Source organism: Mus caroli, chromosome 19 (genome assembly GCF_900094665.2).
Source record: "Mus caroli chromosome 19, CAROLI_EIJ_v1.1, whole genome shotgun sequence".
In the NCBI taxonomy this organism is placed as follows: Eukaryota; Metazoa; Chordata; class Mammalia; order Rodentia; family Muridae; genus Mus; species Mus caroli.
Genome location: NC_034588.1, coordinates 50,483,393 through 50,499,859, shown reverse-complemented (window position 1 = coordinate 50,499,859; position 16,467 = coordinate 50,483,393). Strand labels below are relative to the sequence as shown.

Genomic DNA, 16,467 nt, shown 5'->3' with positions numbered 1-16,467 from the left:
CTTTGGAGCAGCTGTGATTCAATACAAGCTAATGACTATTTTGTAATATTTCTCAAACTCAGCAAGCAGTATGATATTTTAAGGCAGACTCCTTTTTTGTTGTAGAAGGCTCTCCTATATGTAAACAATGCCCCCCAGCCCCCATACTGTGCCAACAACCATTTCCTCAATGAGTCCTGATACCTGGAACCATGTACACACCAGTTTTTACTTACACCCAAATGGTCTGGTTGGTTTCTGTACTTTGACAGTTCATTTGTCACTGAACAGTATCCCACTACCCATGGACAGTTTAGCCATTTCCTAATGAAGGACAATTCAGTTGCTTCCTATTCTTAGCAATAAAGATGCTAATTAAAACATTCATGTGTAAGTTTTAATGTGAACACAAATTTTTAAGTCACCTAGGTATATACTTGGAAGCACACAGAGATAAATATATTATGATGACATCACTTAACTTTGTAGTGCATGGATAGCTGTCATCTAAATGGTCAAACCATTTTGCATTCCTATAAACGATGGATAAGAATTCTCAGCTAAATTAGAGATTATCAGTGTTTTTGATTTTTGATATTCTGATGTGTGCAGTGCTTATAATTTGAGTGGCTCTCACAAGCTATAAGGTGGTTTTATTAAGGGGAGCCTAAGAAGTGCTAGTGACATGATGGTGTTAGTTCACAAAAAGCATAAACATCTACTGTGGCACAGTATGAACTAAACACTAGATGAATACACGTGTCACCTATACACATGATTGCAAGGGGAAAAGCAAGTCTGGCTGATGTTAAAAGGTTACAATATACAAAATGAGCAAAAACTACCTAGAAAGCACAAGAAGAAGTAGTAAAAATGAGGGGGGGGTGGATCACAGGCTCAGCAATTTCATTGTTATTTGCTAACAAGCCCATAAGTTTTCCAAAATCAGGGTTAATATACGAGCAGCTAATACTGGTGCTCTCACAGGGGAGCACCAGCAATTAGCTGCTTTAACACTCAGTTCTGGGCAGCAGTGGCGCACACCTTTAATCCCAGCACTTGGAAGGCAGAGGCAGCGGATTTCTGAGTTCAAGGCCAGCTTGGTCTACAGAGAGAGTTCCAGGACAGCCAGGGCTACACAGAGAAACCCTGTCTCGAAAAAAAACAAAACAAAAAAAACCCAAAAAAACAAAAACTCAGTTCCTTAGACCTAGCAGATCCCAAGGCATCCAATGTTTAACAGTCTTTGACTTTAATATACTTAAAACACACACACACACACACACACACACACACACGGCCAACCACTCAAGTATTAAGTTTAATGGCTATTATACAATCACACATATTTCTAAAACTTAACAGAAGGTAAATCATTACTGCGTGGCATTAATTCAAACAATCATTCTCTTTTCTGGGTTCCACACTGGATGCTGAAGAAACAGACTACAATACAATAAATACAGCAAATGGAAATTAGTTATATAATTATGAAAGGGCGCTGAAGAGGATCTGTACTCCAAACTGGTTCTTTATTGCTTGCTTATAAAATTTCAGCATTAAGAGCCATTCTTCTGGATCTTCAAGGCCATTTATGGTAAGGATTTCTTCAGGTTTGTTTGCTTTTATATGGGATCTTTCTGTGCAGTGCCAGGTGGGCCTCAAGCCCTTAAAGCCCAAGCTCTCCTGTGCCAACACAGCCCACAGTTAGTGAGCTTTAACTCTATGACTTTACTAACTTGTTTTTAAAAGAAAAACTAATTGTGTACCTAGTGAAAATCAGCAGTAAAACAAGCACGACTCCATATGCAGAAACTTACACTAGAGAGAGATGGGATCAAGACTCAAAAGAATAGGATGTAACTGCTGTAAAATTAAACAAGGCAAAGAAATGGAAATTGATGAGGGCAGTCAGGAGAGAAAATAAAAATAAGCATGTACACGTTAGAACATAAGGCATACTCATATACATAAAATAAGTAAATCTTAAAAAAAAAAAAAAGAACTAAAGGCATGGGAGGGGAAAAATCTGGCATGTACCAAATATCAACTAAGGAATATGAATCATTTTGACCAAATAATAAAGTATAAATTAAGGTTTTGAAACAGATGATGAGAAAATTGCTCCAAGAGCTCATTTTCTCATAGATTTGAATGGATGTTCTGAAAGAAGGCAGGGAACCTGAGTCTAGGGTATGTCCGTCCTTCCAGCTAGGGAGCAGTCAACCCAGTACCTACCTACTGTGAGAGCTACGCAGGGAGGTGGAAAGAATCCAAGCCCTAAAAGCAGAGAACTGTAACAAGAGTTCTAAAACAGCTCACAGTGACTCCTCCTTAAGGATAAATACATATACTGATTAAATAATTACCCGCTTCCTTTCATTGGATTAAACTGCAAAATATGTTAAACATGACATGTGACATCTGTGATTATATTACAAAAGACTGTGCCTGGAGATGGCTCCATGGTTAAGAGCACTGACTGCTCTTCAGAGGTCCTGAGTTCACTTCCTAGGAACCACACGGTGGCTCACAACCATCTGTAATGGGATCTGATGCCCTCTTCTGGTGTGTCTGAAGACAGCTACAGTGTACTTGTCATATACATAAAATAAATAAAATCTTTAAAAAAAAAGAGTGCGGCTTCCACCTCTTCTGATTTCTCATTTAATGATTTCTTCATTAAGCTGTCATCCTTAATGAAGCAAGGTCCCACTGTCAGCTGACTTTGAAATGACATTTTGAACTTAGGTGTGGAATCTGTCTCAGGTCAGTCTTCAGATACCACCCAAACCTTGGCTAACGTTAAGCCTGATGAGAGAGACCCTGGGAAAAATAACCTTGACTTAGAATTCCACTGAGAATAATTGTAACTGTTAAACAAATCATTACTGTTTTAAGAGTTATGATGTTACATAGAGATAAATAATATAGAATTACATAAAATCCTCATTTTTTATTATGACATTTCTGGTAAATATGCTCGTGGAAAATAATCTCATCAAACACCAGTGTTCCATTAGTCTGAGAAGCCAGAGGACAGGTTTAATAACAAAGTTATTAAAGGAACTTTAGTAGCAGAAAAGAAAAAAAATTAACAAAGAATGGAGTTCCAAAATTTGCACTACATAAAAATAAGTATGTGTGAGAGATTATGAGGAGCCTGAAAAGGAAACAATTGTCTGAAAGCAGAAAGAGCAGATCAGACTTACTATGGTACCAAACAGTTTGGAACTTGAGCCGTGCCAAAATAAGAAGGACTAGGAGTATCAAAAGAGCTATATAACAGAGGAGAGGAAAAAAATAATCACAGTCTAAGAATACAGGATGTTTATTAGGTTTTTAACCAAAAAAAACACCTAAGAGCTGAATCTAAATCTCTACAAGATTACAATGACTTGAAGGAAATTTAACTATGGTGTAAAACAAACTGTTACCACTTACAAGAGGGTGATAAGAGAATTCATCTATAATCATCACACATACTTCATTCAAACCACGGAATCAGCAATGACTAGCTGTCCGTATGAACCACCATGGCTATAATGAACTAGAAAATGAACACAATATATAGGAAAATGGTGCCTAGGGCTAAACATGATCATGTTCTCCAAGACCAAGGAAAACTGTATTAATCTTGTTTGCCAAGTTACTGCCCAAGAGTGATACAAGTTACAAAACAAGCAGGAAAGGACTAGTCCAGACAACTGAAGTGCCTACAAGCTGCTGTGAGGCAGAGTGTAAGAGACAATCGCTCCCACAGCAGCATAAGCTTCCTGCACCTGGAGGAAGTCCCGCCTAGAATGTGTCTCCACGCTGATCATCATATAGAAGGCAAATGAGGAATAGTAACAAAAAGCCAGTAAGAAATGACCCAATAATTCCCAGCAATAGTGATGCAGAGCTGGGAACAGTCTAAATATCTGCCATTAGAAAAGCTCTCGTAAAATACAGTCTATCTGGAAGAGTCCTGAGAAAGGCATATTGGGAATAGCTTAGATCTAAACAAAAGAACAATTGCAACCAAAGCTGAAAAGGAAAATTCAAAGAATCAAAATGATTCCCCAGTAACTGAACTGTATGCCAAACTATATGTCCAATAAAGTAATTCAACAAAATCTAGATCCAAAAATGCTGTAATAATGCTCTGACATCCAATTCAAATGTAACCCAGCATCCAAATATAGAAAGTATGATCTCTGATGAAGAAAAGAAACAAAAGCAAGAAATAACAGAACAGTAAGACAAGAATACTGAAAAGACTACTAAAAAAATGAGTTTCCCCAAGAAAAAAAGAACCCCACAAAACAAAAAGAAAATATGAAACAAAACTTTCACCCAAATGTAATACACAGACATAAAAAAAAAAAAAAGGTTTGAAATATCGATTAAACAGGATCAACCAACAAGTAGACTTAGAGAAACAGAGCAATCTGACACTCAAAGAAACCCTTCCTCCCCACCCCTTGAAAGACGTAGTCTGTGGGTTCCTCTAAGCAAGTGCTTGTATAAGGAACATGAACAGCAGGCACTGCACCCCTGTCACTGGGTAACATGCTCTAAAGGTATGACTGATGTCTCCCTCCCTCCCACTTACTTCAGGCAACACAGAAACTGACAATCTTCATGCTTTTCCGGTTCACAGACTGCTTCCATTTCTCTTATTATCTCTTTGAACAATGAAGAGAGCTTCTATCCCTCAGGTATTTACTGTTTGGTAAAAGACCTGACAATCTGAAATAGTTAGCTTCCTACTCTCTAAATTCCTTACCGAGCTCCTGCTCCTGCAAAGTTATTTATTGCCATTTGTTAAAAAACATTCAAATGAGATTTCTAGTAAATAATGTCTGGATCCATAAAAGCAATTCTATTGCTCCTGGAAAAACTAAAACAATTTTTAAACTTTTAGGGATTAAAGCTTACTATTTAAGGTAATATTGAAAATAACACGAAAATGTTATTATAATACCAGAATATTAAAATATGATACTAAAATGCTAAAAATGCTGAAATATAAAATGCTAAAATAGTGGGGGGGGAGTAAATATTAGGTTTCAAATAAATTCTATTCAAGTATTACTTTATTATTATTATTATTATTATTATTATTATTATTATTATTATTATTTTAGTGGTGGGCCTAACTAACCTTTAACTGCTGAGGCATCTCTCCAGCCTTCAAGCCATATGCATTAAAGGCCTAACACTTAGCATCTAAGAAATTCAAAGAAAAATTGCAAATCAGAAACAGTTAATCTACTAAGTTGATTCAATTTTTAAAAGCCACTGATTATGTTTATTTTGTATTATTATGAATAGATAATTGATTATATATTTATTGCATATTCATTACATACCAACTGACTTAGATAAACTATAATACTGCCAAGTATTATGAATTGACTGTTTTCAATAAATGTTATGTCAAACGGGTAAAAAAATATTACTGACTTGACTTTCTCACATATCCATATGAAGGCTGCTGTTTCGGTTTGGTTTGGTTTGGTTTGGTTTGGGAGTGGGGAAGATGGAGGCCAGAGGCGTATTTGAGTGTCATTTCTCCTCAGGTGCCACCCACCCTGTCTTCAAGGCAGGATTTCTCACAGGGACCTGTTTGGCTAGGCAGGCTGCTCACTCAGCCCTGGAGATCTATACATCTTTGCCTCCTCAGCACTGAAATCACCAGCCAGTGCCACCATGCCTTTTTGTGGGAGTAATCACTGCTGGCTGCCTCCTCAGCCCTAGGAGAATTGTTTCTAAATGAGGGAAATGATCTGGGTCTTAAATATCCCAAAGTGTAGCAATCAGATCATTCTACTGGCAAAAAAAAAGTTCTTTGAAATTGTATAGTAATAAATATGTAACATTTTACTAAATATAAATGTTCATAAATGTTTATAAACATTCTAATGAAACTATTTTAAAGAATAATTTTTTGAAAGTTGTAATTTAATTATTTAAAAAAAAAAAATTCTAGCCGGGCAGTGGTGGCGCCTGCCTTTAATCCCAGCACTTGGGAGGCAGAGGCAGGTGGATTTCTGAGTGATTGCAGAGTGAGTTCCAAGACAGCCAGGGCTACACAGAGAAACCCTGTCTCAAAAAAAACAGAAAGAAAAAAAAAAAATATATATATATATATATATTCTAACCAAACACATTTAGTGAGAGAAAAGAAATCATAACACAAAGATGGCATTTATCTCTGGTTTCAAAGCATAATAAACATGGCCTTCCCAGACAAATACTATCTTGTAAACTTTCACTGTTCAGAGCATCCTCAACTGAACCAATTAATTCAACCTGACATCTGACTTCCACCTCAACACACCTCCAGTAAACGATGGTTCAAAACCCTGTTTTTAACTGGGAACTCAAAGCAATCAATGAGAAAGTTAAAGGAACAGTTAATATTTCCTATTTCCCTCTGGAAACAGGAGTTCTTGACTACTCTTTGTACAATAAAGAATCCATTTCAAGATTGAAAATGAGAAATATCAGGTCCAAAAGAAACTTAGGACAAATGGCTATGGTGCCTATGAGTACACAAAAGCCAATGCTGAGCTCCAGGCTCACTCAGTGCCTGTGGCTACTCTTAGTTCTTCTGACCCTGCCCCTACCTTAAACTATTGCAGGTCATGTGCTTCCCCCTCCCAGCTTCTCACTCCTACATAACATTCTACTTTTGCTTGGTTTTCAGATAAGGTCTATATATGGCCCAAGTTGGCCTCAACCTCCAATAGGCAATGCCTCCTAAATGCTGAGCTTACAGATGTGCACCACCACGCCCAGAAAAAATGTAGTTTTTCATTTCCAAGGAATCTGATAGCAAATACTAGGGAATCAAGTCCTAAGAGAGAAAACTTGTCAGTTAGTCAAAGTGTGGGGACCCTGTATATCACAAACACCAAACAATGAGGTTATAGATAGAAAACGTTTTATATTTCTTGATAATCACTTAAAAACACAGTGGACAGCACCCGATACCCTGAGTGAAATGACCCAGGGCATGGGGAGGAGAGTTAAGTAGGTAGTAGAGCCAGAGAAAGGCAAAGAGAGAGAGAGAGAGTAGAGAAGTAGAGGCTAGCTATGAGCACGTGGAGAGAGAGGGGGAAAGGGGAGAACAAGTGAGGGAGGAGGGGGCAAGCAGCCCCTTTTATAGTGGATCAGGCTCACTACAGTGTGGAGGTGGAGTTTAGACAGAATGCTAACATTTTTAGAGAAAAAAAAAAATCAGTATTTCTTTTTACAAAAGACTAAACTTCTGTCAACAATGAGCTCTATGCACGAATCAAATTCTGACTGAAGCTAGTACTCAAGCGAGTCACTCAACAGCTACTTTCTATAGGGGACATGGAATGAAGCATTTCCACCTACAGATTGGGTTTTTTTTTTTTTGAGACTATTTTAAAAGCTCAGGAGTGAGTCATCTCGTGTATACACATTACTTGAGAAAAATCTATATTGGATTGTCTAAATATATTTAAGAAAAATTAATTTTTTCTTTTTTATTATTATGGCATTTTAGTTTGGCAGATGTACTCTTGGAGTACTGACCACTTTTCTCTGTCCTTACCAACCCTGCCCATCCTCCCCTTTCCCACAAATCTTCCATGCAGCTTTGTCTATTTGGTTTGCTTTGTGACCCAAAAAGAATACCCAGGGCCATCTGTGTGACTATGGCTTTGGAACTAGCCATTGTAGCCTGGTGGATGGAGCAGAGAACTCAAAACAAAAGCAAGTGATTGCTATTTCTCCTTTCCCGGGATCTGTTGGACCCCTGTGAACTCCACCCGCTTCCTTGACTGTGGACCCAGTGCAGGAAACTGTAGTTGATTTAGTTATAGCAGCTGTAACCAATTCAGGGAATGGCTTTTTTGTAGCCCGTCACCCTGTCCTCTGGTTCTGACAGACTTCCTGACCTCACTTCTGTTATGTTCACTGAGCCTTAAGAGGGTTGCTAGAGTGATCTGTTTAGGGGTGGGCCTACCATCAGCGGCGTGTTTCCTGTACCCTGGGCAAACATGAGTCTCTGTAGGCTCCTGTAGTAGTCTGAATCAGAATGGCCTGTCTCCATGGCTCAGATCTAAATGTCTGCTCCCCAGGGAATGGCACTATTTGACAGAATTAGGAGGAGGTGTGGCTTTCTTGGAAGAAGTGCAGAGTGGGCTATTAGATTTCAGAAGCCCACATCAAGCCTAGAGTCGGTCTCTTTCTATTGCCTTTGGATCTCGATGTAGAGCTCTTGGCTACCATGCTAAGATGCCATGACCACCGTGTCTCTTCACTGTAATACAACACTGACTAAGACAGCTCCAGTGTTCACTGTAAGGATGCACTTCTCTAATTAGGGAATGGCTTTTTGTAGCCCTTCACCCTGTCCTCTCGTTCTTGAGACAAAATCAATTTTTAAGAGTGTAGTATGAAATACAATAGAACATATCTGAAACTTAACTGCAATATTTTAATGTTAAACACAGAACACTATATCACCAAGAAGCTGCAAACCCCAGTATGCAAGTTTCCTGTACCATCCACTATAAGACAAAATACTCAATTCATCTTTGGTAATTCATAAGCAAACAGGCTGCCTACAACAACATGAAAAATTCTGATGTTCCCAAATCCATTTCTTATTTTGATATTTTAAAAATCTTATCAAAAGTTCTCAAAGATATTACCTTTTTAAATTTCTCAAAAACTGTTAGTGAGTCAATACATTCCAAATGGTCCAGAAATGTATCCCAAAATTTTTTTAAATGTCCAAAATTTATCCAAAAAGGATCAGAGAGTTGATTTCTTTTTATTGATCTGTTTGCACATCTATATTCCTTTCCTCCCATTACCATTTTAAGTTTTTCCTTTGTTTCAGTATAATACATAAGACTAGAGTGAAATGTTTCAAACTGCCAGCAGCAATGTATCTGTATTGTCGGCCTCTCTTCTGCCTTTCTATATTGGATTTTGTCTGCTGCTGCTGCTGTTTCTGAGGCTATGCGAGTCAGGATGCACCCAAACCTCGGGCTCCAGCAAACATCCCAGCCTGGGGCTTCCTGGGTAATGCACACCACTGTGCCCAGCTGCTACACTTTATTTTTAATGAACATGTAAGTACTTTTAAAAATGAGGGCAGGGAAGATACTTTCCTATGGCAGTGTTCTTTCACAAAGCTGTAATGTGACAACTGACCATGATAATCAGTGGAAAGTGATATTAATTTAAATAAACATTTTTTACACAAAGAGAGAGTCAGAATAGAAAAGTTGACACAATGTAGCTAAGATAAAATATATCTATAAAGATACTTAAAAAAAACATGTATTAAAATAACAACTTAAAAATTAGGCAGCCAGGCGGTGGTGGCACACACCTTTAATCCCAGCACTTGAGAGGCAGAGGCAGGTGGATTTCTGAGTTCAAGGCCAGCTTGGTCTACAGAGTGAGTTCCAGGACAGCCAGGGCTATACAGAGAAACCCTGTCTCAAAAAAAAAACAAAACAAAAAACAAAAAAATTAGGCAAACCTCTTTTAAATTTTCTCCAATGAAAAACCAAATTCAGTTGTCTAAGAAAAGCCTAATTAAATCTATTTTTTAAAACTCACTTAATAAAATAATCTCTTATCTACCCATATTTAATAAACTGTCAATAAGAAAAAATATAGAACTGTTTTCCAACAGTTGAGAAGTTTCTGAAGTGGAAAGCTCTGAAGGAAGTTACTTAGCTTACGAATGCTACAGAGCCAGCCCGAGCTCTCACCGATTTCAGCAGGCAGCTGCTTGATTTTGTTCTCTCGGATGCTGAGCATGCTGAGCTTCGGCAGGTTTTTGATGTCCTTTTCCACAGTAGTTATGCGATTAAAGCGAAGATAGAGAGTGGTGAGAGAGTCTAGCCTATACACCACTGAAGGAATTTCTCTCAGTTTATTATGCCGTAAATCAAGCATCCGCAACTTCTTCAAGTTATCAAGAGAGTCAGGCAAACTGGTGAGTGAATTCTCACTGAGAGCCAGCGTCATGAGACTGACTAGACAGCCCACCTCTGCTGGGAGGGACTGCAATTTGTTACTGTATAAATAAAGTTCTGTGAGTTGAGTCAACTCTTTGATTGATGGTGGCAGTATATGTATAGACCTCTTGGATAAGTCCAACCGCATTGAGTTCTCCTCCCGGCATTTGTTAAGCTCCTTAATGACCTCAGCATTGCTGGACTTTTTTCTAGTGCCAGGTGCTGGATTTGGCCGTTTGATGGTATTGTCGACTGAAAAAGCCACGCCCGGCTGGGCAGCACTGGACTCCTTCTTTCCATCTTTGGCATCTTTCCCTTTGGTTTTAGGTTCTTTTTCTTTGCTCTCTTTCCCAAAACCTCCAGAGGCTTTTGACTCTTTTTCTCTTTCCTTGGCAGATGGTACTTTGGGATCTTTCTCTTTAGAGTCTTTTTCTTTTCCTAAACTACTACTCATGGTGACTCAGCTTAACTAAAACACTACATGAACAACTCCTTCTCCTAGCCAGCCAGCAATCCAGATCAACGATGGAGAGACAAGATCCTACCCAGTCAAAGAGGGTTGGCATGAAGAAGTGATGAGCTTGGACTCACATCCGTCTGTTACATGGTGGCTCTAACAGCACTATGCTCATTTCTGAGAACTCATTTCAACTGGTAACAATGGTCCTGGTCAGTTCATTAGAGTTCCTGAAATACAACACAGACAGTGGTAAATTACCTTAAGTTATGATTAACATTATGCAAAGTGTCTCAAAACAATCATTATAGAACTTGTCATTTTTCCTATATCTTATACATTACTCTAGGCCCCTCTATCATGAAACATCCATTGCAAACTACAGAAGCTGTAGAGCACATCAACCTCCTTTCACAGAACTTGGATCTCACAGGAAAAGGTTGAAAATAGAATCCAAGTTAACTATATACACAGTTTTGAGAAGTCAAAAGTAAGCAAAATCACAACACTAGTCTAATGACTTTAAAATATTTACTTATTTAATATATGTAACTAATCCTTTTAGAAATAAATTGTTTCCAAAGAAGCTAGGTTACAAGGAGAGCTCAAGGGAGGACCTGTGACTCTCCTTTGGGAAGAGGGAATAGAATAGACACTGTGGATGGATGGGGTGGGGTGGAAGGAACAGGAGGGAGCAAGTGGCAGGAGAACTCAGGGAGAGAAAACTAGGACAGACAACTGAAATGGGGGCGGAGGCACTTCTGGGACAATCTAGAAGCCTAAGGCAATGGAACTCCCAGGAATCTAGGAGGGTGACCCTAGCTAAGACTCCAGCAGGGGATATGAAGCCTGAATCAGCCCATCTCCTTTAAGCAGGCAAGACTTCCAATGGACAGATTATGACACTAACACAGCCACAAAACCTTCAACCTACAATCTGTATTGCCTACAAGATATGCAGGTGTTATGGTCACTTGATCTTTGACAAAGAAGCTAAAACCATCCAGTGGAAAAGACAGCATTTTCAACTAATGGTGCTGGCTCAACTGGCAGTTATCATGTAGAAGAATTCGAATTGGTCCATTCTTATCTCTTTGTACAAAGCTCAAGTGTAAGTAGATCAAGGAACTCCACATAAAACCAGAGACACTGAAACTTATAGAGGAGAAAGTGGGGAAAAGCCTTGAAGATATGGGGCACAGGGGAAAAATTCCTGAATAGAACAGCAATGGCTTGTGCTGTAAGATCAAGAATCAACAAATGGGACCTCATAAAATTGCAAAGCTTCTGTAAGGCAAAAGACACTGTCAATAAGACAAAAAAGCCACCAACAAATTGGGAAAGGATCTTTACCAATCCTAAATCCAATAGGGGACTAGTATCCAATATATACAAAGAACTCAAGAAGCTGGACTCCAGAAAAATCAAATAATCCCATTAAAAAATGGGGCACAGAGCTAAACAAATAATTCTCAACTGAGGAATGGCTGAGAAGCACCTGAAAAAAATATTCAACATCCTTAATCATCAGGGAAATGCAAATCAAAACAACCCTGAGATTCCACCTCATACCAGTCAGAATGGCTAAGATAAAAAAATTCAGGTGACAGCAGATGCTGGCGAGGATGTGGAGAAAGAGGAACACTCCTCCATTGCTGGTAGGATTGTAAACTGGTACAACCACTCTAGAAATCAGTCTGGTGGTTCCTCAGAAAATTGGACATAGTACTACTGGAAGATCCAGTAATACCACTCCTGGGCATATACCCAGAAGAAGTTCCAACTGGTAATAAGGACACATGCTCCACTATGTTCATAGCAGCCTTATTTATAATAGCCAGAAGCTGGAAAGAACCCAGATGTCCCTCAACAGAGAAATGGATACAGAAAATGTGGAACGTTTACACAATGGAGTACTACTCAGTTATTAAAAACAATGAATTTATGAAATTCTTAGGCAAATGGATGGATCTGGAGGATATCATCCCGAGTGAGGTAACCCAATCACAAAAGAACACATATGATATGCACTCACTGATAAGTGGATATTAGCCCAGAAACTTAGAATACCCAAGATACAACTTGCAAAACACATGAAACTCAAAAAAAAAGAAGAAAGACCAAAGTGTGGATACTTCGTTCGTTCTTAGAATGGGGAACAAAATACCCATGGAAGGAGTTACAGAGACAAAGTTAGGAGATGAGACTGAAGGAAGGACCATCCAGAGACTGCCCCCCACCCCCCACCCCACCCCAGGAATCCATCCTATAAACAACCACCAGACCCAGACACTACTGCATATGATAGAAAGATTTTGCTGACAGGACACTGATATAGCTGTCTCCTGTGAGGCTATGCCAGTGCCTGGCAAATACAGAAGTGGATGCTCACAGTCATCTATTGGATGGAACACAGGGCTCCTAATGAAGGAGCTAGAGAAAGTACCCAAGGAGCTAAAGGGGTCTGCAACCCTATAGGAGGAACAACAATATGAACTAACCAGTACCCCCAGAGCTTGTGTCTCTAGTTGCATATGTAGCAGAGGATGGCCTAGTAGGACGTCAATGGGAGAAGAGGCCCTTGGTCTTGTAAAGATCATATACCCCAGTACAGGGGAATGCCAGGGCCAGGAAGTGGGTGGGTTGGGGAGCAGGCAAGCGGGGGGGCACGTATAGGGGACTTTTGGGATAACATTTGAAATGTAAATGAAGAAAATATCTAATAAAAAAAAACAATATACAGGTGTAAAGATGGAGCAGACATTGAGGATGGCCTAATGGGAGTCCTGGTCTAACCCAAATAGAAGATAAATCTAATCTTATTGTAACGTGATATGCCAAGGCTGGCTGATATCTCTAGGAGGCCTCCCCTTTTCTGAAGAAAGAGAGAAAAGGAGTGGATGGGAAGAGTGGCGGCAGGGCACTGCACTGGGATGTAAGATAGATAGATTAATCAATTAAAAGAAAGAAAGGAATTCTTATCCCCCAATTTATAAAAACAGACACAAAAACACATAAATATTTTATTTCTAGTATTTTAACTAGCTAGGCCTTTAATCTTTGGATACTAACAGAATCAAGAATTCAAATTAGGGGGCTGGAGAGAAGGCTCAGTGATTAAGAGCATTATACAACTCTTCCAGAGAACCTAAGTTCAGTTCCCAGCACCCACATCAGGCAGCTTATAACCCCAGCAGCCTGTAACCTCAGCTCCAGGAGGCTCTTGCACCTCTGAGTGCATTTATATTCATGTACAGACGCCCCACCTCCATACACATAAAGCACTAAAAAAAACTTTTGAAGAATCCAAATGAGGTAGTGCATATCCATAGGCTAGACTTATTGAGTCTGCTTTACCTACATGCTATATAATTGAGTCATATATATATATTGAGTCTGCTTTACCTACATGACTAGCCAAACGGCTTTAGGTAACAGGTAAGGTCTCAAAGTAAGGCGCAGAAACAACAAGTACAAAATGAATAACGTGAGATTTGTAAGGGGAAAAGGCACATAGTTCAGGAGAGTTATAATAAAAATAGCAGTTGATTCTGATGCACGTAGATATAAGAACTACCTTTGAAAAACAGTAACAAAAGTGATCTCTGTGGATATTTATATTTTAAGAACTAGAAACAAACATCTAATGGCACAAGATTCATTTAGGTATAGTTGATAAAGTACTTGTCACAATCATACATACAGGAGTTCAATCCGCAGCGGCCACATGAAAAGACAGTCATGACCATGCTCACGTGTAATCACTTGTATTAAGGAGGTGACCTCTAGGACTTGTTAGCCAGCCAGCCTCTGTGGTGCACGAATGTATGTACAGTTTACTGAACAACTGATAGGCAAAAAGAATTCACAAAGACAGGAAAGACAGGCAAACTCTATGGATGCATCAGTTCACCTCAAATACTTTGTAGTTTAAAATAATTTATATTTTGTGAGTAATTCTTTATTGCTGGTAATATTTTCTGTACTACTGCTGAAAACACCACACAGCACCCTCTCCCAGCAACAGAGAACATCCAGCAGAAGAAGAGACTACAGACAGAGTCTGTCAATATGTTTAGTATTCCCAGGTTCAAGCTCCTAGTAATTCATGCAAAAAAGCAAAATCAAAGTATGTGCTCAGAGCACTTGACTGTTAGCTGCAATTAGTCTTAGGATGGCACCCAGCAGGGTGGAGCAGAGTACCAACAGTACTCAGAAAACCAAGTGAACCAATGGCCACCAAGGGGCAAGGACATTTGTTTTGAACCAAACAGGTTGATTCTCTGAGAAAACTGAAGATTTATATAAAAATTCATTTCTCAAGATGTTCATGACATAATCTAAAATTTCTTATACCAACAACTAAGAAAATACTGATTCTACAGAGAAAAGATGACCAGCAGATCACAGAAGATCCTGTTAAATAATTTGATAAGAACAAAATACTTCAGTTAAAATAAAATAAAAATGTTACAACTTATATAAATGCTCTTGAAATCAAACATATCAAATTTTAAGAACAAAAGATACAAAGAAATAATCTGAAAATTTTACAACTAAAAATCATAATTAAAAAAACTGTAAAATTTACCATATTGGTCAATTAAAGAACAGAAATTACAGAAAGCTCAGTGAAATCTCAACAAAGATTTTCAAAACTCGACATTTTTTTTTAATTTAATTTTTTAACTTACTCACTTTACACCCATCCTGCTCACTGACTCCTCCCAGTCACTCCCTCCCACAATCCTTCCCCATCCCCCCTCCCCCTCCACTTCCCCTCTGTAAAATTCAACAAGTAACAGAAGTTCAAGCAGTGTGTGAAAACAAGACCCAAGGCAGGGAAAAAGAATGTGGGGCTAAAAAACATACTTGAAAAGATTATGGCTGATATTTTCATAAATCTTTTCAGAGAAAATATGGAGCAAACTCTCTCCAAACCAAGGAAACCCAAAGAAATCTGCACATTTCATATGCATGAACATGAAAATCACATTTACTGGCCAATGTAAACCTACAGTCTTAACAATGACTTGAGAAGTGAACTTTTCAACAGAAACCACACCGGCCAAAAAGAAGTGGAAATTTTTTTTTCAAGTATTAAAAGATGTAATACCCAGGATTACTTACTCAGAAGAAACAGCCTCCAGAAATGTAAATAAAATGAAGACATATTAAATGAAGCAAAATGAAAAGAATTACAGACTAGAACTTACACCATAAGAAATGAAAGAAACCAGCAGGTAGGTTACCCACAGACCTTCTCTACTCTCTGTTCTCCTAGATCAAGTTCTTAGGGCTGCTCCTAATAGTGCAACAGAACACCAACTGCAACCTCCCCACCCACCTGCCCCATTACCCCGTCCACATCTATGCGGATCCATAGACCACCCCTGCTCTGGCCTCCCCTCCCCATCTCAAGCTGTGTCCTGGCCCCCAAGTCGGGCTAATATCCCCTGTTCAACCACAGATTCTGCCTTCCAGATAACCAGATAGGCTGCCTGCTGACTTTCTCCACTTGCTCTGTTGTCCTATATCCAATCCTCAGGGTTGCCCCTAACACTCCATCTCCCTGGACCTCTCCTGTCCCCAGCCTCTAACACTAGCATGCATTCCCCTTAATAGATCAATAAAACAGGCAACACACAGCCAACACTCCGAAAACCCAGAAAGCAAACAGAAACCAAGGAACTAAACAGCCAACTAAAAAAGACAAACCCAGAAATCAGCACCTCCTAGACCTATAATCACCCCAAACCTAGATGCCTACCTAGTACCAGCATAAGAACACAATAACAGCCAGGGCAATATGTCTCCACTAGAGCCTAGCTATTCTACCACAGCAGATCCTGAATATTCAAACATAACTGAAGCACAAGAATAGGACCTTAAGCCGGGTGGTGGTGGCGCACACCTTTGACCCCAGCACCTGGGAGGCAGAGGCAGGCGGATTTCTGAGTTCGAGGTCAGTCTGGTCTACAAAGTGAGTTCCATGACAGCCAGAGCTATACAGAGAAGCCCTGTCTC

General features: G+C 39.2%; 1 protein-coding gene across 3 annotated transcripts in view; it reads right to left on the bottom strand.

The window, feature by feature from the left end:
* Shoc2 (SHOC2 leucine rich repeat scaffold protein) overlaps nucleotides 1–16,467 on the bottom strand; it is an 84,882-nt gene that overhangs the window by 34,186 nt on the left and 34,229 nt on the right. For all 3 annotated transcript variants that reach the window (XM_021151661.2, XM_021151659.2, XM_021151660.2), the window contains exon 2: nucleotides 9,735–10,670. In XM_021151661.2, the coding sequence (XP_021007320.1) occupies nucleotides 9,735–10,437 (703 nt within the window). In that variant the 5' untranslated portion in view covers nucleotides 10,438–10,670. The remainder of the gene's footprint in view (nucleotides 1–9,734; nucleotides 10,671–16,467) is intronic.